This window comes from Lissotriton helveticus, chromosome 5_1 (assembly GCF_964261635.1).
Source record: "Lissotriton helveticus chromosome 5_1, aLisHel1.1, whole genome shotgun sequence".
Classification (NCBI taxonomy): Eukaryota; Metazoa; Chordata; class Amphibia; order Caudata; family Salamandridae; genus Lissotriton; species Lissotriton helveticus.
This window is the reverse complement of record NC_136065.1, coordinates 1,707,182,015-1,707,209,619: the sequence shown is the minus strand read 5'-3', so window position 1 is coordinate 1,707,209,619 and position 27,605 is coordinate 1,707,182,015. Positions and strand designations below refer to the sequence as shown.

Below are 27,605 nucleotides of genomic sequence, written 5' to 3'. Positions count from 1 at the left end.
TGTTATAGGGGTCGCACACTGTGTCTAACCTCGGAGGTATCCTTCACCAAATTCACCTGCAGTCAGCCGTGCATAGATGCCACTGTTTTGAAATATAAAGGAGTCGTGGGTACTCCCAGGGAATTTTGCCACAAGGTCAGTAATGGCGAACTTTGCATTGCAGATCACCTGCACATTGATGGTGTGGGTGGGCTTCCTATTCCTGTATATATATTCGGTGGCAGCAGGGGACAAATGGGAATGTGCGTGCCGTCAATGCAGCCAATTATATTGGGGAAACGTGCCATCTGGTAGAAGTCTGATTTTGTTTGGACCAGTTCAGCATGGGTTGCAGGAAAAGATATATAATGCACATCCTCTGTAACATGGCGTCAAGGAATTTGTGGAAAAACCTTGACAGGCTGCTCTGGGTCACCCCACCTACCGCAGCAACCACACTCTGGTAACTTCCAGGCGCAAGCAGGTGTAGGCTGCACAGCACCTGCATGTGGGGAGGAATGGCGTGTGCTCCAACAGTGGGTGAAGGTCCATGATGAGTTCCGTGATGGTGTCTGGGGCCAACCTGTACCTCTGGAGTATCTCTGCCTCTGTGAGCATGAAAAGGGTTATCCTCTGTCTGTAGACCTGCTCCTCTCTATGCCATTCCCTTTCTCCTTCCTCCTGCAGCCGTAGCCGTCTTGCAATGACATAAAATGCCGCAATTGTGCAAGGAGAATTGCATTTTGGGTCCATTTTTATAGGTTGCACCTGTTTACCACCTGATTCCAATCCATGGTAAATACCGACTCTTAAATACCGAATTTCAAGCAAATTCGGTATTTCAGAGCTTCCCTACATCTCAATTTCCATTTTTACCACTTCTTATTTACCGATTCGGTATTTTACCGAATCGGTAAATTTACCGAATCGGTAAATTTACCGAATCGCAAACCGTTGCGATTCGGTAAATTTACCGATTCGGTAATATTTCCGATTCGGTATTTTACTGATTCGGTAAATTTACCGACTCGGATGATTTCCGGTCTCCTACATACCGAAAGCTCAATACCGGTCGGTATCGGCCGAAAATACCGATTTTCGTCTGTTACCGACCGGTAAAGGGCTTCCTACATCTGGCCCATAGTCTGTAACCAATGCTCTTTAAGATTAACACAAAATGATTCAGCAGAAAGTTGTGTCACAGTAGAACTAGCAACTTGCAAGCGCAGTACAGAATTATTGTGGCCAGTATCTATCTAACCTCCCACTTCTTCCTCCTTGCTCTAAAATTAGTGGGAGTTTAAGGAATCAACTCTACGAGCACTATGGACTCACTCCATTAGAGTCGACTATGACAGTACACCAGTCTTATTCTTCTTCTTCTCTCTTGTTTAGCAAAATTGGTACGTTAACTTCTGCAAGCCGGCATAATGCCAGCGCAGTCAACTTGCACCCGAGAAAAACAGACGCCCGCCATGATGAGTAAGACAGACTTGCGTTACTGAACCGGTCCAGTACATGCAGGTGGTGATGCTCTTACTTTTCTATTACGGGTGGCACTGAGAATACTCTGTTACAAGGGCTACTGCTTAATTAATTTAACTTTCACCCTAAAGTGCCAATGAAGACTAGAAAAGGAAAATGAAGAAGATAAATCATTTGATTATCTATCACTGCACATGGTATGTATTTGCTTACATATGGGATGACTTTAGGTGCTTTGCTTTTTATTGAGTGAACAGTGATACATCCACACATGAATGACCGAGTTCTACTAAACTTATTAACAGAGGTAGTGAGTGGCCATCATAATAGCCGGATATATGCTGTGCTTGAAATACAAACTACTGCTACTATTCATGGTAGTATTCAGACAAAATTAAAACTTCTTTTCCTTGCCTTTCCTACACTGGAACAGATGTGCGGGTGCGGTGTTACATGCTCTTCAAAGTAACACTTAGTTCATCCAGTTACCGTCTACTCTCTCTAGATACACATATGCTATCTAAGAGTCAGATAGTACCACGATCCAGGCATCCATCCATTCAAACTATATGTCAATCATTCTTCTTCATGTCTCTCATCTAGACAAACCTTACGTTTTCTCACAGGAAAACAACCTTTTCATTTTATGTGGGAAACCACAAGCCATACATCCGTGCTTGACTTGCATTTGAATTTCAACCAAAGGATATATTGCGCACACATACAGTTTCTGTTTCACCCACCAAGGCTGTTCTCCTTCCACCCATCCTTGCTTCATCCTTCACCCAGCCATGCATCATATTCCTTCCCAGCCACCTCGGGCACCAATCAAACATGTATCATTCTTCTTTGTCAGTCATCATTACTTTTAACTTGCTCGTCCTTCCACACTTACTTACACCCTTCTTTCGCTTTTCGTTCATCCCATCCATCAAGTTCATCTCAGATCTGATTTGGATTCTCGAAAAAAAATTCACTGCTGAGTTGAAGTAAATTTAGAGGAGGCTACTACCTGGTTGGTAAAAAATTTGTTCTAAATTTGAAAGTCTTCTTAACAGTATAGTAACTTAACTGTACAACATATATACTACACCCGTGCAGAGAGCACACTCTGCAGTCTGCAATCTCAATAAGTAAGGAATATAAGAGCTTACCACTGCCCGCCACTACCGTGGCAACCCTCACAGCGGTTTCCTCCGGCACTTGCACCGTCTCCTCCCCAGAAGTGTCCTCCTCCACCTCCGTGCTGGCCCCGGCACCAGATGTTCCACCTACAAAGTACATTTAAGAATGTTAGATGTCATAGACATACACCACTCACTAGTATTTTACCTAGGAATGAAGAAATGTGAATACAGAAACCAATCAAATAATTTGTGACTGTCTACTCTAAAGTAAAAATGTCCCTTTTTCCAGGGAAGGGTGTTGTCTTGCTGCACTTTTTGGCACAACTGATGAATGCTTGCTTTTTAACACGCACCATTTTTCTCATAAAACAGAAGCTTCACTTCTAAGAACAAGAGCAAGATCAGATCATCATCACTAGGACGGAGTGACCAACGATTCAGCACCAAAAAGAAAAATTAAAGTTCAAACCAGGTGAGGGCTCGGCTCGCCCACAATAAGTGTGTGAAATAAATCACTAAACACTTTTCCATTTTTAATCAACCGTTTATGTTTTATGACAAACTTGATTTTTAATAAATGTTTTTACTTTTAATAAAGCTTTAAAACTTAAATAGACTCTGTGGTTTTTGGTCAAGAGTGACTGAGCAAAAGATTTTGCAATTTGCAAGCATGAGTCCGTGCCTCTGACACTTCTGGACTCTGACTCCGTACTCTTGTCCTGCGTTGGATAATCATCATTGGGGATCAATCATCGATGAATTTGGGAGCTAAATGACTCTGCCACACTATCTAGTCAGTAAGGATATTGGGCGTTCTTCAAAGTCTGTTATCACTGAGGTATGTGGAAAGTCTACCTGTGCCTATTATAATTGATAAACAATGCACTATTTAGTGTCCATAGTTCTGTTTGTGAAGATTTGTCCCTGCAACAGTAGTAGTATGGATTGTCCTCCTATCCAAACCAAAAGTAAAGTAGTATCTTATTCTTTCTTGGTGGTCATTCACATTTTATTTTTGGGAATTGTCAAAGCATAAACATTTAGAAGACTTGAAAAGACATTATGGACAATCTCAGAGGACTGCACTCAGTGCATAGAGCTATTGCTGACTAGAATGGGAGTTTCGTTTGACACCTTTTGCCAACTGTGCAATCTTAGTTAGCTACACAGACAGACTAATAAGAATAATCTAGTAATACCACAGGGAGTCATAGTAGAGGCAGGATAAGAATTTAGATACAGTCTACAAGAAGATCAAAGACGATTTAGAAAAAATCGCATGAGGAACGCTAGGAAAAAATAGGTACTCTATATTAAAATGAAAACCTACCGGGGCCAGCAAAGGAGCCCTCGCCTGACCGATCCTGGCCTTCTACAGCAGCAGCAGCCGATACCACCTCCTCCTCTGTCCTCTTGCACCTGGGAGGAGCTGATGTATAACATGAAAGAAAACATGGATGATTGTTGTCAACCAAATCAAACATTTCAAAAGAACAATAACAAAATATTTTGGCGAAATGTGGTAAATAAATAAATAATACCCTATTTTTGACTAGGCTTATAGCATAACAGATAGCTCAATAAAATAAGAGTCAAGATTCGAGGTAGTAGGAGTTTCTGCAGGTTTATTACAGCATAAGGACAGGATCAGGACAACCTGCATAGGAACAGAGGTAACAGGGCCCAGCAGGGGAAAAGAGGCCCAGCAGCTGCTGGGGCTAGGTCTGGGATGAGCGCGCGCTAACATTCAATAACAAAACACAGGCATATATACATAGCGCGAACACATAGCATTACATTGCAGTAGACGTAGCAGTGGGTGGAGCAGAAGGCGTGACGCGTAGCAGTCGCGAAAGATAACAGTAAAAAGAGGTGTAACTGGGAGTATACATAGACATGTGATGCAAACGTAACAGAATATGTCATGAATGGGCGGAAACATAGGAGGGGGCTACCTAAGGAGCCGGGACCTCTAACCTAATGGTGCGCGAAAACTGGCAATGACGTATTACTAGGAGAAGCTGGGGGCTACGAACTCGGTGCTAGGAGCAGAGACTAGAGTCTGGAGGGTCGGAGCGACATGTACCTAAACCCTATCTGGTATCTGATGTTTAGGGAACATGTTGATATAAACTAGAAGTCATGAGGGGAAAAGCTAACTTGACTCTAAGACTGGACCATGCATTATTCTACATGTAGTGCGCGATGAAGAATATTAAATGACCATTAATACAGTATTTCTCTAACATGGAGACGAGAAGGCTAGACAATGACGGAAACTATTGATGCAGTTCAGTAGCTCAGGAATGCAGAGGAGGAGGACTGAACTGATAACTGGAACTATAACATACTTTTGGCAGACTCAGAGGCAGAGCCAAGCTACACCGGGCACTGCGAGGCAGGAAGTAAGTGAAGGGTCGAGGATACAGGTGGGGGCTGTATCGCTCCTCAGCGAGGCTTTCAGGAGACAGAAGCTGAATCCAGGGTCCGGGCCCTGTTGAGGCCTAGAAACGGGGACTTTATAATGGAATAACGTGCACACTGGGAAACGTGGCAACATAACTTTACATAGGCCTGATATTCGTAGTATTCACGAGGATTGGAAACTAACATATCAGAGGTGGACACAACTGGAATTGCGTCATTAATCGGACATGGGGAATAACATATGCATATTGGTCATGCACACATAACATATGATGGATGAGGCGTAGGGACACAGAACATGGCAAAATTTACTTTTCCACATTCCCTCCTTGTCACTACGTTTCATCAGGAAACATCAATTTTCATGATACCATCTATCATTTCATACAGTACCATTTGCTCGTCTCGAATTATCCTGGAACGGGATTTAGAACAGGGCTTGGGACTAGGAATACAAGAGGTAGCACACATGCTGCAAATCGCAGGGCCACATTGTATACAGAGGCAGCAGCTAGATATGATTGCTACTGCAATACCTAGAAAGGACAGGACTTTCCATCCCCATGCGGAAATTATATTCCAGAACCAACCTGACCATGTCCAGGTGCCTGGATCTTGATGTAACAGATGGGCAATTTTATGGAGTCTGGTTATAGCTGAATAAACAGACGGCGCGTTATTAGGAATGAAAATGCAGCAACTAGATCCGATGACTCTACAGGCCCCGCCCCTATCGGCCAGTATGACGTCAAGGACGAGACGATTTTGCAAAACGACAAATCTCATAGCAGATTGTTCCTCGGTTAGGTTACCTAGAGCAGAGGCAGTCTCATTTACTACAGCTTCAAGGGTTCTTGTTAACCTACGGATCAGTTTACTATTCTGGACAGGTCCTACAAAGAAGAAGAAACCTTTATTGAAATCTGTATACTGTTCTAGAGTAGTTTCAGTATAATCGACAATTGGGGACTCCCTTCTATGTCTAATGTGTACTAGATGTGTGTTTCTGTGATAATCAGATGGGGCTAGAAAAACAGGTGGCAGTAGGAAGGCAATGTAACAGGTTCCCTCCCAATCGAGGGGCAGACGGACATATGCGGTTTGACCACAAATAAAATAAGAATGACGTGAAGCTTTGAAAACAGATTTCCCACTGTCACTATACTGGATGACGGTAGTACATTCACTATGACCTACATGTACAGAACCATAACTACGGACACATAATTCGCCTTTGACTGGTAGTACTGAAATAGCAGGTAAGTCTGGAGTAGTATCAGACTGAACATTCAGGACCATGAAATTCGACGAATAATTACCTAAATTATATACTTCATTTTCTAGATCTAAACCTGTTCTGTGGGGGAAACCTTGCTTGTCTGAGAAACATGTACTGTTAAGAAAAGACATATCTGTTGAGGATGACGTTAACGTGGACCATGCTCCACACGAACCATTGTGTGAGAATGGATAAGGAAAGAGTGGCAGAACTCCCTTCGGTGTCTGGAAAGGGGGGAGTCGACCACACACCCAACAATTAGTGGCATTGCTGGTCTGGTGTGAGTAATGTAACATACGGATAAATGAGTTGTTACGCATAGCGAGGCGGTAAGAATATTCGTGAGGAGGCAGATCACTAAACGTGTGCTCTACTGTAGCATTAGTAGACATATTTACATGAGGAACTGGTAAATACAGGAAAAATGCGTAGCTGGTGCAGGAAATCATTATGCTGAGAAACAATATGAAACTTAGAAAAACGATACATTGAAGTGAACTTCGACTGACTCTCTCACTATGGGGGTCTATTTTATACATGTCAGAAACAGTCTAACCGTTTCACCTAGGGGAGGACTTATACAATCAAACTGACTGACTTATTTTACTAGACCTGAGCTTTAACTTATACTCCTGCTGCGGAGTTTTCTCTAACAAGGGAGGGGTTGTAATAATGTCTTGTGCGGGACAGTCCTTTAAAACAATGTTCTGGCAATCTTTCGAATCCTGGAAATCCTTGGAAATGTTCTTGGAGACTGATTTCAATCCATTGAAAAGTTTTACATGAGAAAGGTGGACCCACCCCTTCCTGCCTTCCAACTTGACGGCAGTACGGGTGGTCAAGAGGACCTGACGTGGCTCCTTCCAACGTGGTTCCAGCGGACTTGATCTGTCAAAATTTCTGATCATCACCAAGGAGCCTGGAACGATCTCGTGCGGTGCCACCTCGGTATTGTCTGGAAATGCGGCGGCAACCTGTGAACGACATGAGTTGAGGGCAGACATCAAGGAAGCTAGGTAATCTGTCAGCATATTACATGAAACATCGGTAATACTTCGGGGTCTAGGAGTACCCCACATGTTAGGGGGGCGGCCGAATACGACCTCATACGGGGACAGACCTGATCTGGAATGTGCGACCATGCGCATATAAAACAAAGCGACTGGCAGAGCTATTAACCAGTCCACACCTTTGTCTTTACAGACTTTTGCAATACGGATTTTCAGAGTCTGATTATGTCTCTCTACGAGACCGGCTGCTTCAGGATGGCGTACACAATGGAACTTCCACTGGTACCCTAACAAAAGGGAAACGTGTTTCATTAGTTCGGATGAGAATGGCTGACCGTTATCAGAATATACGACTCTAGGGAGTCCATATCTAGGGAAAAATTCACGAACCAACTGCTTGGCAGTGGTCGCGGCTGTATAATCTGGGACTGGATATGCTTCTGTCCACCTGGACAAAGCGCATACAACTACAAGGACATACTTGAAACCTCGACATCGCTCCATCTGAATATAATCCATCTGGAGGACCTCAAAAGGGTGGTCAGGAGGCTGGAAACCACCTTGTTCCACCGGGACACTTTTACCTGGATTAAACTGACAACATATCATACAGGTACGGACTTTCTGCTTGGCTGCAGCTCGTAAATGCTTGTTGAACCAAATGTTCTGGATACTGTCTAACATAGCTTTTTCTCCTAAATGTGCTGGACTATGTGCGGTATTGATAATGACTTGAACCATAGAATCGGGGAGAAACCATGTGGCTCTACCCTTCGTTAACCATCCTTGATCTGTCTGGACCCCTCCTTGTTCAGACCATTTCTTGATTTCATCGGGAGTAGCATGTAACTGTATATCTATGACATCTTGTGTAGGGTCCTTAACTGTCATGCATGTAATCGGATCTGGAGTACGTGTCTGATTAACTGGAATGTCTGGAGTCTGTGCTGTAAGCTTGGCTGTGCGGTCTGCTAAATCATTACCTTGGGAAATAATGTCAGTGACTTTCGTATGTGCTTTGCATTTCATGATAGCAATAGATGTCGGTAAATGTATGGCATCTAACAGGGCTTGAATAAGGAGACCATGCTGAATCTTGGTTCCATGAGAAGTCATGAAACCTCTCTCCTGCCAGAGCGCTCCGAAGTCGTGTACAACTCCGAATGCGTAACGTGAATCTGTGTAAACATTAACTTTCAGGTTCTTGGCGTGTATACAGGCTTGTGTCAGAGCGACTAGCTCTGCTGCTTGAGCGGACAGGGTGTCAATACGGTGTGTTTCAATAACTTCAGTGTCAGTAGTCACTGCATACGCGGCGACTAGTTCTCCTGTACTAGTTCTCATACATGAACCATCCACATAAAGTGTCAGGTCAGGATCTGGTAACGGAATGTCTGTCAGGTCTTGTCTTGGCTTTGTCGTAATGTTAACTACTTCCACACAATCATGTGGGTCTGGATTTGAATTAACTGATGGTAACAGTGTAGCAGGATTCAGAACGTTGCAGCGTCTAATTTCTATGTGTGGCTGGAACAGTGTCAATTCATAACCTGTTAAACGTGCAATTGTCAAGTGCTGTGTTTGTGTTCGGTTTAAAAGAACTTCTACTGAATGTGGGACTTGTACTGTCAGGGAATGTCCTAAAACTATAGAATCACTTTGTCTGATAGCTAGAGCTGTGGCTGCAACTGACTTGAGGCACGCAGGCAACGCCTGGGCTACTGGATCTAATGTGCTCGAAAAATAAGCACAGGGCTTGTATTGACCTGCTTGATCTTGTGTGAGAACAGACAATGCTGTACCTTCGCGTTCAGTAACAAAAAGTGTAAAAGGCTTACTGTAGTTCGGTGTAGCTAGAACTGGAGCTTGACATAAGGCTTTCTTTAACTCGTTAAAACTAAGTGTATGGTCAGATGTCCAAGGGAGGACAGTCGATACGGCTGCCTCCTGTGTCGTTAACTGTATCAGTGGCTTGGCTAGAAATGCATACTGGGGAATCCATTGTCTACAATAAGAAGTAAGGCCGATAAAGGCACGTACCTCCTTCTGGGTTCTGGGCTGGGGAAGACTCGCTATTAACTGGATACGGTCTGGTGTCAACTGCCTACCCCTCTTGGACAGCAAGTGTCCTAAGTATACCACTTGCTGGACACAGAATTGAAGCTTCGAAGGTGACACCTTGTGCCCCATCTCGGCTAGAAAATACAGAACTGTAAGTGATGCTCGCTCACAGGCACATTCAGAACGGGCTGTGATCAGTAGATCATCGACATACTGGAGCAGGGCAGTGTCAGTTGGCATGTGAATATTGTCTAGTTGTCTCTTGAGTGCTTGACTGTAAATACTAGGACTTTCTGTGAAACCTTGAGGAGCGCGTGTAAACATATAGCTCCTTCCATTTAAACAAAATCCGAAAAGAAACTGGCTGTCTGGATGAATTGGAACACTAAAAAATGCATTCTTGAGGTCAATGACAGTGAAAAACATGGCTTCGGAATCAATGGCTGTTAACAGGGAAGAAATATCTGGGACAACTGGGTACTGAGGAATAATACATTTATTAAGCTCTCGTAAATCAATCACTAATCGATATACTGGGGGGTGCATTCGGATCAGTACGTTTCATGACTGGAATGATCGGAGAATTGCATACATTGGAGTCAGTTTCTACAACTACTCCTTGAGCCATGAGCTCGTCAATAATTTTGGATAAGGCTGCTACAGCCTCAGGTGGCAATCTGTACTGTCTGATTCGGGGTAACACTACACCTGGTTTGAGAGTCACACGATGGGGTGTGATTTGCATATAACCTACATCAGTTGGACCTTGCGCCCATAAATGCTGTGGAACATTAGACAATCTTGAATCAAAATCTCGTAATACATAGTGACCCTTGAAATCACGTAGGAACAGACGTATTCCCTCTGGGGAACAGCAAATAACTGCACCTAACTCTTTCAGTGTCTTAATGCCTAATAGATTTTCTGGACATGACTTAGTAAGTAACAGATCAGTAGTACGGGACAATGGACCTACTTCTAGAGTAACTGGCTTAGATATCTCATTAACTATTGGCTTTCCTGAAAATCCAAGGGAAACATTTCTTGAGCCTGAGAGCGGAGCCCCTGGAACTTCGGCGTGACTAATTGTGGTCCTACTTGCCCCTGTATCGATCAAAAACTTTCTGTCTTTCCCTAATACTTGACTGTGAACATAGGGACCTTCTTGATCTACAGGTATCTCGATGAGAGGCAAGCCTACCTCCCTCTCTAGGCTGTTTCATGAATATGACTGGTACTCTGGATACTCAGACTGTGCATACTGGTACATCTGTGACGTAACATGCTGTGTTGCAGCAATAGGCTGCGGTACTGAAACTGTCTGTTGTGCATTCTGTGACTGAGGAATCTGTGAAACTTGTTCTTGTCTAGGCGGACGTGGTCTTTCTTTAGTCTTACCAGTAGCTATGTTGTGTTTCAGAACTGCACACTCGTTTATAAAATGACCTGGCTGTTTACAATAATTGCAGTTCCCTCTAACGGGAGCTGCAGGATGACTGGCTTGATTGGGACCCCTCTTCTGACTGTCTTGAGGAATAGATTGTGCAACTAGCACTTTCATTTTCGTGTCTTTCATACGTTTTCTCTCGTGTTCTTGCTCTTCTCTGATTCTATTCTGGTGATACTGGAGCATCTGGAGCATCTGGGACGGAGTATTTGCTTGCCAGGTGCTTTCGACTTTCAAAACTCGATTTTTAATTTGTGGACTTGAATTCTCGACTAATTTGGTAACGAAAAGATGAGGGTATGACTCACTACTTGTCTTGAGACCACTGTTGATACTGAAACATTTTTCGAATCTAGAATAAAAATCACTAATATCTTCATCTTGTTTCTGTTTACAGGCTGAGATTGCATCCCAGTCTTCTTTCCTAGTTGTCAATAATCTGGGTAAAACTTGAATCAGTAATTCTGGTAATTCTTTACATTTATCTCCAAGACCGGTACCTGGTACTCGTGCCTTGTCTTCAGCTTCTAGAGCTGCCCAATCGATCTTTTTCTCTCCCACCTCCCATTCTTTTTCCTTTAACTTTTCATACACCCCTGCGGGTAACAGGACCTTTAACATTTTAATGATATCTGGGTAAGTGTATTCTCCCATACGGAGCATGTCTTTTAATTCTCTATGGAACCCTGCTGGATCTTTGTCATGACAGGGAATTAATTTCTTCATTTCAAGAAGTTCCATCTTTGAAATCGGAGTGTATACAAACACTCGTTGCATTACGCCACCCGCCCCTTGGACTGGGTGGACTTCTCGTAACGGATTCTGTCTGTCTATGTAGAATGGTTTACTTTCTGGGGGTGAGACATGAACAAAATGCGGGTTCAGGAACGTTCTATATTTGTGGCGCTGTTCTAGAATGACACTAATTAAATCGGTACCTAGACCTCTCCATCTATACTGGAGTAACTCGTTCAGGATATCATGCAACGGGCCTGGATCAGAATGTTGACCCTCATACAGAGTAATGAGGTGCTGGATCATATACATACCCACCAGTCGCTGCTCGGCTGGGCGCAGTTTCAGAAACATTTGTGCCACTATTTCGTCTGGAAAAGTGGTAGAATCAGTAATCCATCGGACTGCTGATCGGGCTAGTTCTTGTTCATGCATAGTACTTAATTCACTGTAACCGACTCGTGATTTCAGAATGTAATCGGTAGCTTGAAATACTTGTTCTAGGGAACCTTGTTCTGGTGCCGGATGATGAAAAATAGACTTGTGTTCTAGACGTAAATGGCGATCTGGAAATCTAGATTTTCCTACATACGCTATTCTGGCGGAATTCTCGTCCTCTTCTTCGGGATCAGAGATACTTTCTTTCTCGCTTACTTGTGCTGCTTTACGCTGTTCGTGTAACCTTATTATTTCTTTACGAATTTTCTTGTACATACTCTCCATGGCACCGACGGTCTTGTGCTTACCCTCGGCTATATTATCACTCCACCTTGTCAGGATTCTCATTTCGGCGGGATCTTTAGACGGGTAATCTTGTTCTCTTATTAGACAATTAATCAGGAACTTTAATATCATGAGCTGAATCTCGGCTTTCCTTTGAGACATAATCTCGCCAATACTTTCTGGATCATCCCCTGTACGGATGAAACGATATATTCTGTCTAGATCTTCTTTCATATTCGGTAAGGTGACTAGATACTCGGTCACTCTCCTTACACGTACGGAATATAAAACCATATTATACTCGCCTGGGACTGGATCATAGACACATTCGTTAAGGGTTTGTCTGATTTCTGTGACAGACTTATTACTTTTAGGAGTACGCTGTGATGCTTGGGCATGTAATTCGAGTGCTGATAGACGCTTGTGTGGCGGCGGGGTTTGAGGAAGAGCTCCTCCTGCGGCCCCTAAACTGGAGTCGTCGACTGACATTCTTCGTCCTGGCAGAGTCGGTAATTGTAACGTGGGCTGGACTTGTATAGCGGACTGGACCGGGGGAGCTGTTAAGGGCACCCCGGTGTCTGGAGGAGCAGGAAGTACCTGAGTTGCAGGGACTGGCGGAGCGCGAACAGGATTTGCATATTCTGGGACTGTGTCGTCCAAGTAGGACGAAATAAAAATATCAGCTGCGGTCTGTTTGTGACGTAGCTTAGTCGGAACTAATGGCGGCGGGAAATTACTGGATGCCTCTGGGGTCGCTTTTGGCAAACCTTCGGCAAGGAGAGGATACATACCCTTAATGAGGGCATGCCTCTGTCTGTCTGACTGTTCGGTTTTGACTTGTTCACCTATCTCGATTAATTCTCTTTCTTGGGCTCGTTCCTGGGATTCTCTACTTAACTCTGACTTTCTGACTTCCTTTTCCGTTCTTCTATGAGCTTCCTTACGCCATAACTCGATGGCATCTTTCTGTGACTGTCTGGCTTTCTTTTTCCATAATGCTTCTTCTACTCGCATGATACATTCGGCATCCCATGTACCCGATACGGGCCATCTATACTTTTCTTCTAACTGTTTGGTATACTCTACCCATAAATCTAGATACAATATGGCGCTTATGCCATGTTTCTGATACATAAAATGACCTGGACTGTCCCTAGGCGGGACAGGAACTGCTTCCTCTAACAGACCCTTTCTAGTTTTTAACTGACGTAACTTGGAAAATATAGGCATGACTGAACTGTAATCTGGACACAATACAATACATAATAAAAAACACGAAATCACATCGCACTCATACCACAACAGTAAATTACATGAAGAACATTATAAATAACAGTTCGAACAGAATATTACCTGGAATACTGAGAACAGAAATAGAACAGATTTTCTCGAGAACGGAACAGACTAGAGTTACTGGATGCACTGCTGTAACAGTACGGAACATACCGGTCCCATAAAGGGACGCATCAGGACCCGTATCCACCTAGGTGAACACTTCGTTTGTGAGTCTGGGCACCACCAACCCACGGACCAGGAGTCAATTTAAATTGGTCCTGTCTAGATACTACCCCAGCAATGGTACTCACCGGGCAGCACGGAACGGAAGGCCTCGGACTGGACTGGACGACGGACGACGAACTTCGGACTTCGGACTTCAGTTACAGGTGGGCCTCCGGATACCTCGGACCTTGGACTCTCGGCTTGGGCTCTGGTCGGGACTCGCCGTGTTCCTCCACCGTCTCGTTCGGATGCTGGACCGCCTCCTCCGTCTCCTCCGTGGGCCTGAGGGATACTTGAGCAGAAATATCTGCCACTGCGCAGAAGAGTTCCGTCACGACTGCAGAGGGTCAGGGGGTCGGCGTGGCTTCACCGACGCGTGGGGAAAGGGCAAGTCCCTATTCGGGCGCCATTATGTGGTAAATAAATAAATAATACCCTATTTTTGACTAGGCTTATAGCATAACAGATAGCTCAATAAAATAAGAGTCAAGATTCGAGGTAGTAGGAGTTTCTGCAGGTTTATTACAGCATAAGGACAGGATCAGGACAACCTGCATAGGAACAGAGGTAACAGGGCCCAGCAGGGGAAAAGAGGCCCAGCAGCTGCTGGGGCTAGGTCTGGGATGAGCGCGCGCTAACATTCAATAACAAAACACAGGCATATATACATAGCGCGAACACATAGCATTACATTGCAGTAGACGTAGCAGTGGGTGGAGCAGAAGGCGTGACGCGTAGCAGTCGCGAAAGATAACAGTAAAAAGAGGTGTAACTGGGAGTATACATAGACATGTGATGCAAACGTAACAGAATATGTCATGAATGGGCGGAAACATAGGAGGGGGCTACCTAAGGAGCCGGGACCTCTAACCTAATGGTGCGCGAAAACTGGCAATGACGTATTACTAGGAGAAGCTGGGGGCTACGAACTCGGTGCTAGGAGCAGAGACTAGAGTCTGGAGGGTCGGAGCGACATGTACCTAAACCCTATCTGGTATCTGATGTTTAGGGAACATGTTGATATAAACTAGAAGTCATGAGGGGAAAAGCTAACTTGACTCTAAGACTGGACCATGCATTATTCTACATGTAGTGCGCGATGAAGAATATTAAATGACCATTAATACAGTATTTCTCTAACATGGAGACGAGAAGGCTAGACAATGACGGAAACTATTGATGCAGTTCAGTAGCTCAGGAATGCAGAGGAGGAGGACTGAACTGATAACTGGAACTATAACATACTTTTGGCAGACTCAGAGGCAGAGCCAAGCTACACCGGGCACTGCGAGGCAGGAAGTAAGTGAAGGGTCGAGGATACAGGTGGGGGCTGTATCGCTCCTCAGCGAGGCTTTCAGGAGACAGAAGCTGAATCCAGGGTCCGGGCCCTGTTCAGGCCTAGAAACGGGGACTTTATAATGGAATAACGTGCACACTGGGAAACGTGGCAACATAACTTTACATAGGCCTGATATTCGTAGTATTCACGAGGATTGGAAACTAACATATCAGAGGTGGACACAACTGGAATTGCGTCATTAATCGGACATGGGGAATAACATATGCATATTGGTCATGCACACATAACATATGATGGATGAGGCGTAGGGACACAGAACATGGCAAAATTTACTTTTCCACAGAAATAGCAAATAGACAACTATTCCACGGGATATATTGACCTATCTCATGTGGTCTACTACGATATTAGTATTGCTTGATTTGCGGGCCGTCGACTTGGAAAGTTATGTAACTCACTAAACAAACTACTAAAAAGGTTCTCCTAGGACTGGCAGGCAGCAGTCCCCAGCACGCGAAGTGACAGACAAACTCCATCGTGATTGCAGATCAGTGACAACACTAAAAAGTTTCCTACTACATTAACCAGTCATTAAAATACTCAAACTATCAATCCACCACCACTATTTCTTCTTATTGCCAGGTGTACAAAGGAAGGACTGGACTTAAGTCTGTAAGGGCAGATTTACAAGCCCCTTGCGTCTCTTTTGCTCCGTTGTTGCGTGACTTTTGTGACGCAGCGTCAGAACAAAAGAGGCGCCATAGTGTGGCATATATTAACAACGTGATGCATCTGGAAGATGCATCACGTTGTAAAGCCCTGCACCATCAGGGGGCTTTCCGGTGCAAGGGAGGGCGTTCCTGCACAGGAACGCATCCTAAAAGTGGCTGAGGGCGATCTACAAAATTTCAATCAGTCACTTTTAGGACAATGATGCGTCACTCAAACCCTGCGCCTGCTTGAAATAGACATACGGCTTGACGCAGCATTGGGGAGATAGGGCACCCCAGAGCATTGCTGGAGCTGCGAAATCGTTGCGACGCACCTCCAGCAATGCGCCGCCTTTACGGCACCGATGCGTAACGCTTCGGTGACGTTTTGGGCCCATGGTGCGCCACATTGTAAATACGGCGCACCATGGGTGGTGGTGGTGTGGCACACAATTACTGGCGCATCCCTGCTGCTTTGCAGGGATGCGCCGGTAATTGCAAATCAGCCCCTTAGTGTTTAGCATTACGCAGTTCTGTAAACTACACTCATACATAATTTCTCAGGCCAAAGAAATGAACACAAAATCGAAAACAAATAAGCATAGTAAAAATGGTACTGAGAAGGAGAGCAGTGCACCTGAAATGCACAGAAGATTTTGAAATATAATTTACCTACAATGTAATCAGCAGCATTATTGCTCTTGATAAAAAACAAAAATTTGCAATATAATAACACACAGCAGGAGAAAACAGAGTAGTGATGTAATAGCTACTACTATTCACCAAGCCCGGGGATCTCGACCCCGAGCAGGTCGAGCAAGTCGCGTTCCCGGTCCAGGAGTTCCGTCCAACGGTGGGTGGCCTGGTGCGCCGGACCCGAGAGTGTTCATACATGGCCCGGCACACCTTCTCCCACCACTTCCGGCGCTCCCGGAGCCCATAGCCGCTTGCGATCTTGCCGCCTTCCGCGATGGCCCTGGGGAGGCGGCGCTGTACATAGCACACTAGTGCGGCCACCTCCTCCGTGCTAAAGATCTCCCGTAGCATCACTAACTCCCCCCTCAAACGCCCGCACGGGAGCCGGGCACGGGGTGCGGGACCCTTCCCCTTCTCGGGCTGCTTCCCGGCTCCCTTTACCATGGTCTGGGCAGAAAGGAAGTTAAATAATAAATAAGAAATAGAATAGGGAAGAAGAAAAGAAAAGAGTTTAAAAAAGTAGTTTAAAATTAACCAAAAGTAGCAGAAAACACAAAAATATAGAGCTAGAAAAATAGAGGGATAGATAATAAGTAAAATAGATTAAAAAAAACTTCAAACAAGCAAAGGATGGCAGAGATTGAGAGAGGATACAGAAAGGATGCCCAGAACCATAGCAATGAATGAAAAACAAGATGGCCACGCCCGTTCACGACCGCGTGGGTAAGTTCGCGCGAGATTTCCCCCGCGATCACACGCAAACTTGTACTAGCGAGCCGCACACTTTGCGAGATTACACATTGCGCCCGGAAACGGAAATACGTCATGCAAACAAGATGGCCGCGCCCATGTACGACCGCTAGTGTAACTTCCCATCGTTGCGCTACAAGCGGCTCGCGAAAACGCAAAAAACCATGCAAACTAACACGCCGCAAAAAAACAAATCGCATATTTGCACGAATTCGCGGCTTCCGAATTCGATCTCACGCAAATTCGCGCCCCGCGAATCACGCGTAATTGCAGAAAAACGATTTTTGCAAAACTGAACGCACTCAGCAGGTGCAAAAGTTCAAGCTCATCATTAATAACCATTCCCTGTAGTGCTTCCTGAGGGGCCCCTCCAGAGTTCAGTTGCCTACTTGCAACTATTCTATGACCCTGCTCTGACCCTTACAGCAGGCTCAGAGAATAGCTACAAGTATGCCACAAAGGTCCTGTTAAAAAAAATTACACTGCAACAGAAAGCAATTACAGATAAGGAAGCAGGTGCCAGACTGGAAGTTCAAATTCAGTGACACATTAATCAGCCCCTAATTCATTCATGTCAGTTGAGCCAGGGCAGGTGTGCTAATGAATTTTGCAAAACTGAAAGCACTTAGCAGGTGCAAAAGTTCAAGCTCATCATTAATCAGGAAGCACTTACAGCTAAGGAAGCAGGTGCCAGCTCAAATTCAGTGACACGTTAATCAGCCCCAAATTAATTCATGTCAGTTGAGGCAGGGTAGGTGTGCTTTTCCCCTCATAATCTACAGTGATGAACCAGTGGGTGGCAGTGATGAACCAGAGGGTGGCATGGGTGAACCAGAGGGTGGCAGTGGTTAAACAGAGGGTGCTGTGATGAACCAGACGTAGAAACAACATGGTTGCGACCGTTGCGACCCGACAAGTAAGTTCGCGTTTACGAATTTGTAAAAAACCCTCGCGAACTGGCAGAAACCCTTGCGAACACAAAAAAAATCCGCAAATTTGCGAAAGTTCGCAAATTTTGCGGATTGCGAATCCGCAAATACGCAAATTCGCGAATTGCAAAATTCGCAAAATTCGCCCATACTTAAAACATATGCGAATAACAAAAATGTAACGGAAAACCAAACTATACCATCTAAAAGTAGGTGTAGATGCAGTAGCTATGGAGTCAGTGCTAAAGGAGTAGAGAAAACTTTTACGTTTCAGTGGAGCTTCGTAGGTAGTAGTCTTATTGTTGATAGTAACCTTAAATAGACATGGGTGAAAGAGACCATACCTGGCACCAATGTCACGTAACTGAGGTCTCATAGACAAGAATTCCCTTCGCCGATCTGCTGTCGGTTTAGCGTAATCTTGAACAAAAAAACAGAGCATTCCCTGGCCAAGTTATCTTTTTCCAAGCTCGTGCTGCAGCCAGAACTATTAAGAGATCAGTATATTCAAGAAAATATAGTATCACTCCTCTGGGTTTATTCATTGAAGTAGAAGAAGCATGGTGGGACATGGAGCCCAGTCTATCTGCTCTTTGGATATTCAAGAAGGTGCTCTCCGGAAGTTTAAGCAGCTTAGGTAAGAAAGACTTGAAGAAGGAAATAGAATCTGACCCCTCTGTTAAGCCATAAATGCGAAGGTTGTTACGTCGATTCCTATGTTCAAAATTCTCAATCTGTTTATGAACATAGAGAATCAACCTTAGAAGCAGAGGAATTTAAGGACTCAACATTTTGCTCCAACGAAGTAACACGAGTTTCCACAGTCAGCCATTTATTAGAAAGCTCCTGTAGAGTGGAGGTGGTCTACTGGAGCGTAGTAGTAGTTTCTTCTACAAAAGGGCTCAAGGCTCTGATTTCCTGAAGTAAGAGGTCCATGGTGACTGTAGAGTTCGGTGCGGGAGGAGAAGGTGGGTCTTTCTTAAGTCTCTTGGTAGAAGCTTTATTACCGAGAGAACTTGGGGTGCCCACTGATGCAGGAGCGGCTTTAGATGAAGAGGTGTTGGAGTCATCCATGTCTAAACACTGATATCGTTAACTAGTGTGGAGTAAGAATTTACATGAAGTAGACTGGGAATGAGACACCTCTTTAATTTGTTTTCCCATATGGGACGTAATAGAAAGATTAATAACCTAAAATCACATCATAAACCCCATTGAGAGAGCATAAAATAAAACAAATAGCACAAAATAATAACACGAATAGAGGCCTGAAATCTACACAATGCGTTCAACAATGCATATAAGGATGAGCGTAGACATGAACAGCTGTATTAGAAAATGAGGACCTGGCAAAATATTGTGCAATTACAACTGAAATGTCTAGTGAGGCTACTCATATTTGAATAAGGAGATAAAACAAATATCACCAAGTTTATCCCACCAGTAGAAGGAGACAATAGAAGTTTCTCCAAGGGTATGGAATAAGCCTGAGTTAAGTCATAAAAACGTCATACAGCCAGAAAAAATTGCTTCAAAAAGTAATATCCAGGCATGAGATACATCCAATGACAGTGACTTCCCTTAAATTCTGCTGGTGTCTGAGGAGGCACATGAGGAGGGAGAAGATCACCAAGTACAAAAATCTGTAGGGAAACCTCATCGCATAGCAGTAACCATCAGCATTCAAAAAATAGACCTGCGCAGGAAATGAGATAGGTATTCCAAGATTAAGGAAACATGGCCAAGTAAAGAGAAAGTTCGTTATGAGGAGCAAAAAGAGAGCGTTTCGAAACCGGCATTACAAAATGGCGGCCAGGAGTCGAGTACACTATAAAAGCCTCAAAAAACAGGTCCAGGAGCCTCAAAAACATGAAAAAGAAACAGAGTCCTGCATCATAGTATGAGGAGAGGCATAAGGAAATAACCAGAGGGGCACAGCAAGCTCAATCCAGGACGGACGTGCATAAAAGTCGTTCCGTGACTAAAATGCACAAAATGGTGGCCGGATGATTCACAGAGCCGCGGCAAAGGAAACCAAAGAAAAAGCAGACTACCTCGGGCCTATGAAGTCGGCAGGGTGTTTCAGGAGGGTCCCTGCATATTCACACGCATAATCCTCCCTTTGGGACTCACGGCATGAAGAAGAAAGGCACCGTTGGTCCGTCTCCGCTCCCGCTGTCCTCGGAGAGCTATGGACAAGCTGCCATCCGCGTCGGGCGCAAGCCACGCCCCCTCCAGTTTTGTACTTTACAAACTGAACAGGTTGTTTAAAGTTTAGCAGAGTTGGAGCACAAACCTGCAGTTCCTGCACACTATTTAGAGTCAAGAGAAGCACTAGCTTTACAACGGCAGAAACTAAATATTTCAGTTTGGCTTGTGATCTCTCATAATATTTGTCACAACTGCTCTAAATGTGTGATATGTTAATATGCCAGTATGATTTATGGCTATATTTATTAATGTTCCACTTTAAGTTCAGTAAAGTTGCCAAAGTCATCTAGGGGCAATAAAACAGTCTTATAGAGTTTTGTTTTGAAGTTATTAATTGTGTTATGTGTTTCTAACTTGATACTACTGAACTTCAATTGCAGTGACAATATTCAGGAGGATATGAGAACATACCATGATCAATGTAGCCATCTAAATGAGGAGGCATTTGTAAATGTATGCACACTTAGTATTGTATGTTGTGCTTCATCTGCTGCCCAGTTGACTCTCTTGTGTATTTTCTACATAGGTGAAAGATAAGAAAACTATGACACAATCAAATCTCACCTTAGTTACCGGATTCGTTTTCCTTGGATTTTCGGATCTTTCTTCACAACTGCAACATCTGTTCTTCATACTGTTCCTTAATATATACCTGATGGCAGTAATGGGCAATAGTGTAATCTTTACCATCATAACTCTGGAGGACACACTTCATACCCCTATGTACTATTTGCTCAAGAATTTGGCCCTGGTTGAGATTGGATTTACATCTGTATCTGTACCAAAGATGCTCATAGATTTTCTAATGAAGGATAAACATATTTCTTTCATGGGGTGTGCAGTGCAGATGTGTTTGTTTCTCCTTTTTGGTACCATTGAATGTTTCCTTCTTGCTCTCATGGCTCTTGATCGCTATGTTGCCATTTGCATCCCCCTTCGTTACATGACCATTATGAGCAAATCCAAATGCAATCACTTGTTTATGACCACTTGTATTATAGCAATCATATTTTCAGTAGGAAGGACATCATTTGTATTTTATTTACCATTTTGTAAGTCACGTATCATCTATCATTTCTTCTGTGATATTCCACCTTTGCTTAGATTGTCTTGTGGAAACATCTTTGCCAATGAAATTGCAACAGTTTTTTCAGCAGTTGTAATTGTGCTCTTGCCTCTTCTTTTCATTCTCATTTCATATGTCTTCATCATTACCACCATTGCAAGAATGCAAGCCACCCAGGGGAGGCACAAAGCGGCATCCACCTGTGTTTCTCACATCACCACAGTCACGTTGTTCTATGGGACCGGGATGCTCTGTTACACACAGCTGGGGTCAAAATATTCCCTTGGCGAGGACAGAATATTTGCAGTAGTTTATGCATGTGTTATTCCAATGTTAAATCCTTTGATATATAGTCTAAGAAATAAGGAGGTAAAAGAAGCTGTAAGAAAACAGCTAATGTTAATTACATTTCTTAAAATACAATAATACACAATAGAGAACAAAAAGTTCACCCGAATGGTCCCATGCTATTGCATGCGCTTCATATTTGCCAATGTACCTGAGCTTACTGCATTGTACATCTCTTCTCAGTATTAAGAATTTAGAGTAATATTCAGAATTTGATGAACGGAGTACTTCATCACTAAAATGGTGGATGATCTATCTGTCACATTACAAATGCACTATAGTCAGTGACACTTGTAATATGACGAACTAACACCTCCCACATTTGTGCCAAATGTTATGACCTTCAAACTCAAAATAGGGTCATTAGACAATAGCTTGCATAGACTATTACCAGCCAATTTCTATAAGACACTCCCTATAATGTTGCACTGATTTTACTCTCAGCCTGATCCATTTGGCTATTCATCATGCTTCGTACATTGTATTGTTCCTGCTTTGCCCATCTCTGATTAGTTTTAAGCTTTCTGTTGCAATTTTGGAAGCTCCCTGTGTTATATATCCTAGTGTTATGTGAAAATGTTTGATGAGTTTTCTTCAACAAATTGTCTCAAACATGCATCATAAATGTAAAAATTATCACAATATTTCCATTGTTTTCTTGGTATTGTTGTACCTAAAAAAACACCACTACTACCAGAAAGGTTCTCCTAGGACTGGCAGGCAGCAGTCCGCAGCACGCGAAGTGACAGACAAACTCCATCGTGATTGCAGATCAGTGACAACACTAAAAAGTTTCCTACTACATTAACCAGTCATTAAAATACTCAAACTATCAATCCACCACCACTATTTCTTCTTATTGCCAGGTGTACAAAGGAAGGACTGGACTTGAGTCAGTAGGGGCAGATTTACAAGCCCCTTGCGGCTCTTTTGCTCCGTTGTTGCGTGACTTTTGTGAGGCAGCGGCAGAACAAAAGAGGCGCCATGGTGCGGCATATATTAACAACGTGATGCATATGGGAGATGCATCACGTTGTAAAGCCCTGCGCCATCAGGGGGCGTTCCGGCGCAAGGGAGGGCGTTCCTGCACAGGAACGCATCGTAAAAGTGGCTGAGGGAAATCTACAAGATTTCAATCAGTCACTTTTAGGACAATGGTGCGTCACTCAAACCCTGCGCCTGCTTGAAGCAGACGTACGGCTTGACGCAGCATTGGGGAGACAGGGCACCCCAGAGCATTGCTGGAGCTGCGCCATCGTTGCGATGCACCTCCAGCAATGCGCCGCCTTTACGGCACAGATGCGTAACGCTTCGGTGACGTTTTGGGCCCATGGTGCGCCGCATTGTAAATACGGCGCACCATGGGTGGTGGTGGTGTGGCGCACAATAACTGGTGCATCCCTGCTACTTTGCAGGGATGCGCCGGTAATTGCAAATCTGCCCCTTAGTGTCTAGCATTACGCAGTTCTGTAAACTACACTCATACATAATTTCTCAGGTCAATGAAATGAACACAAAATCGAAAACAAATAAGCATAGTACAAACGCTACTGAGAAGGAGAGCAGTGCACCTTAAATGCACAGAAGATTTTGAAATATAATTTACCTACAATGTAATCGGCAGCATTATTGCTCTTGATAAAAAACAAAAATTTGCAATATAATAACACACAGAGCAGGAGAAAACAGGGTAGTGATGAAATAGGGGAGAGGAGTTGGCCTAACGGCTAAGGCGCTTGACCTCGGACCTGGGGATCTGGGTTCGAGCCTCGGTAACGACGCCAAAAACCTCCTGTGATTCTGGGCAAATCACGTAATCTCCCCGTGCCTAAAATGAAAGTGTGTCCTCATGTAACGTAACTGGTGCTATGTAAAGCGCTCTGATACCTGATTCGGTTCGGGTCTAGTTTGCGCTATATAAAACTCTGCAACAAAAAAAAAAAATAGCCACTACTACTCACCAAGCCCGGGGATCTCGACGCCGAGCAGGTCGAGCAAGTCGCGTTCCCGGTCCAGGAGATCCGTCCAACGGTGGGTGACCTGGTTGTAGGTGCGCCGGACCCGAGAGTGTTCATACATGGCCCGGCACAACACCTCTCACCGCTTCCGGCGCTCTCGGAGCCCGTAGCCGCTTGCGATCTTGCCGCCTGCTGCGATGGTCCTGGGGAGGCGTCGCTGTACATAGTACACAAGTGCGGCCACCTCCTCCGCGCTAAAGATCTCCCGTGGCATCACTAGCTCCCCCCTCCAATGCCCGCACGGGAGCCGGGCACGGGGTGCAGGACCCTTCCCCTTCTCGGGCTGCTTCCCGGCTCCCTTTACCATGGTCTGGGCAGAAAGGAAGGTAAATAATAAGTAAGAAATAGAATAGGGGAAAAGAAAAGAGTTTAAAAAAGTAGTTTAAAATTAACCAAAAGTAGCAGAAAACACAAAAATATAGAGCTAGAAAAATAGAGGGATAGATAATAAGCAAAATAGATTAAAAAAAAAATTCAAACACGCAAAGGATGGCAGAGAATGAGAGAGGATACAGAAAGGATGCCCAGAACCATAGCAATGAATGAAAAACAAGATGGCCGCGCCCGTTCACGACCGCGTGGGTAAGTTTGCGCGAGATTTCCCCCCACGATCACACGCGAACTTGTACTAGCGAGCTGCACACTTTGTGAGATTACACATAGCGCCCGGAAATGGAAATACGTCACGCAAACAAGATGGCCGCGCCCATGTACGACCGCTAGGGTAACTTCCCGTCGTTGCGCTACAAGCGGCTCGCGAAAACGCAAAAAACAACGTGAACTAGTACGCCGCAAAAAAAAAATCACATATTCGCACGAATTTGCGGCTTCCGAATTCGATCTTGCGCAAATTCGCGCCCCGCGAATCGCACGAAATTGCAGAAAAACGTTTTTTTCAAAACTGAAAGCACTCAGCAGGTGCAAAAGTTCAAGCTCATCATTAGTAACCATTCCCTGTAGTGCTTCCTGAGGGGCCCCTCCAGAGTTCAGTTGCCTACTTGCAACTATTATATGACCCTGCTCTGACCCTTACAGCAGGCTCAGAGAATAGCTACAAGTATGCCACAAAGGTCCTGTTAAAAAAAATTACACTGCAACAGAAAGCAATTACAGATAAGGAAGTAGGTGCCAGACTGGAAGTTCAAATTCAGTGACACATTAATCAGCCCCTAATTCATTCATGTCAGTTGAGGCAGGGCAGGTGTGCTAACGAATTTTGCAAAACTGAAAGCACTTAGCAGGTGCAAAAGTTCAAGCTCATCATTAATCAGGAAGCACTTACAGCTACGGAAGCAGGTGCCAGCTCAAATTTAGTGACACATTAATCAGCCCCAAATTAATTCATGTCAGTTGAGGCAGGGCAGGTGTGCTTTTCTCCTCATAATCTACAGTGATGAACCAGTGGGTGGCAGTGATGAACCATAGGGTGGCATGGGTGAACCAGAGGCTGGCAGTGGTAAAAAAGAGAGGGTGCTGTGATGAACCAGATGTAGAAACAACATGGTTGCGACCGTTGCGACCCGACAAGTAAGTTCGCATTTGCGAACTCGTAAAAAACCCTCGCGAACTAGCAGAAACCCTTGCAAACACAAAAAAATAAACAAATCCGCAAATTCGCGAATGTTCGCGAATTTTGCGGATTGCGAATCCGCAAACACGCAAATTCACGAATTGCAAAATTCTCAAAATTCGCCCATACTTAAAACATATGCGAATAACAAAAATGTAACGGAAAACCAAAATATACTATCTAAAAGTAGATGTAGATGCAGTAGCTACGGAGTCAGTGCTAAAGGAGTAGAGAAAACTTTTAAGTTTCAGTGGATCTTCGTAGGTAGTAGTCTTATTGTTGATAGTAACCTTAAATAGACATGGGTGAAAGAGACCATACCTGGCACCAATGTCACGTAACTGAGGTCTCATGGACAAGAATTCCCTTCGCCGATCTGCTGTCGGTTTAGCGTAATCTTGAACAAAAAAACAGAGCATTCCCTGACCAAGTTATCTTTTTCCAAGCTTGTGCTGCAGCCAGAACTATTAAGAGATTAGTATATTCAAGAAAATATAGTATCACTCGTCTGGGTTTAGTCATTGAAGTGGAAGAAGCTTGGTGGGACATGGAGCCCAGTCTATCTGCTCTTTGGATATTCAAGAAGGTGCTCTCCAGAAGTTGGAGCAGCTTAGGTAAGAAAGACTTGAAGAAGGAAATAGAATCTGACCCCTCTGTTAAGCCATAAATGCGAAGGTTGTTACGTCGATTCCTATTTTCTAAATTCTCAATCTGTTTATGCACTTGGAAACATAGAGAATCAACCTTAGAAGCAGAGGAATTTAAGGACTCAACATTTTGCTCCAACGAAGTAACACGAGTTTCCTCAGTCAGCCATTTATTAGAAAGCTCCTGTAGAGTGGAGGTGGTCTACTGGAGCGTAGTAGTAGTTTCTTCTACAAAAGGGCTCAAGGCTCTGATTTCCTGAAATAAGAGGTCCATGGTGACTGAAGAGTTCGGTGCGGGAGGAGAAGGTGGGTCTTTCTTAAGTCTCTTTGTAGAAGCTTTATTACCGAGAGAACTTGGGGTGCCCACTGATGCAGGAGCGGCTTTAGATGAAGAGGTGTTGGAGTCATCCATGTCAAAACACTGATATCGTGAACTAGTGTGGAGTAAGAATTTAGGTGAAGTAGACTGGGAATGAGACACCTCTTTAGTTTGTTTTCCCATATGGAAGGTAATAGAAAGATTATTAACCTAACATCACATCATAAACCCCAATGAGAGAGCATAAAATAAAACAAATAGCACAAAATAATAACACGAATAGAGGCCTGAAATCTACACAATGCGTTCAACAATGCATATAAGCATGAGCGTAAACATGAACAGCTGTATTAGAAAATGAGGACCTGGCAACATATTGTGCAACTACTGAAATGTCTAGTGAGGCTACTCATATTTGAATAAGGAGATAAAACAAATATCACCAAGTTCATCCCACCAGTAGAAGGAGACAATAGAGGTTTCTCCAAGGGTATGGAATAAGCCTGAGTTAAGTCATAAAAACGTCATACAGCCAGAAAAAATTGCTTCAAAAAGTAATATCCAAGCATGAGAGACATCCAATGACAGTGACTTCCCTAAAATTCTGCTGGTGTCTGAGGAGGCACATGAGGAGGGAGAAGATCACCAAGCACAAAAATCTGTATGGAAACCTCATCGCGTAGCAGTAACCATCAGCATTCAAAAAATAGACCTGCGCAGGAAATGAGATAGGTATTCCAAGATTAAGGAAACATGGCCAAGTAAAGAGAAAGTTCCTTATGAGGAGCAAAAAGAGAGCGTTTCGAAACTGGCATTACAAAATGGCGGCCAGGAGTCGAGTACCCTATAAAAGCCTCAAAAAACAGGTCCAGGAGCCTCAAAAACATGAAAAAGAAACAGAGTCCTGCATCATAGTATGAGGAGAGGCATAAGGAAATAACCAGAGGGGCACAGCAAGCTCAATCCAGGACGGACGTGCATAAAAGTCGTTTGATGACTAAAATGCACAAAATGGCGGCCAGATGATTCACAGAGCCGCGGCAAAGGAAACCAAAGAAAAAGCAGGCTACCTCGGGCGTATGAAGTCGGCAGTGTGTTTCAGGATGGTCCCTGCATATTCACACGCATAATCCTCCGTTTGGGGCTCACGGCATGAAGAAGAAAGGCACTGTTGGTCCGTCTCCGCTCCTGCTGTCCTCGGAGAGCTACGGACAAGCTGCCATCCGCGTCGGACGCAAGCCACACCCCCTCCAGTTTTGTACTTTACA

The 27,605-nt window shown here is 44.1% G+C and overlaps 1 protein-coding gene across 1 annotated transcript; it reads left to right on the top strand.

The window, feature by feature from the left end:
• The first annotated feature begins 20,913 nt into the window (after positions 1-20,913).
• On the top strand, positions 20,914-21,861 carry LOC144752770 (olfactory receptor 5V1-like). The gene has a single exon (XM_078640623.1). The coding sequence runs from the start codon at positions 20,914-20,916 to the stop codon at positions 21,859-21,861; it is 948 nt and encodes a 315-aa protein (XP_078496749.1).
• Positions 21,862-27,605: the final 5,744 nt, after the last annotated feature.

What these genes read in the sequence shown, in the direction of transcription:
- LOC144752770 (XM_078640623.1), top strand. Translation starts at nt 20,914, where the DNA reads ATGACACAATCAAATCTCACCTTAGTTACCGGATTCGTTTTCCTTGGA.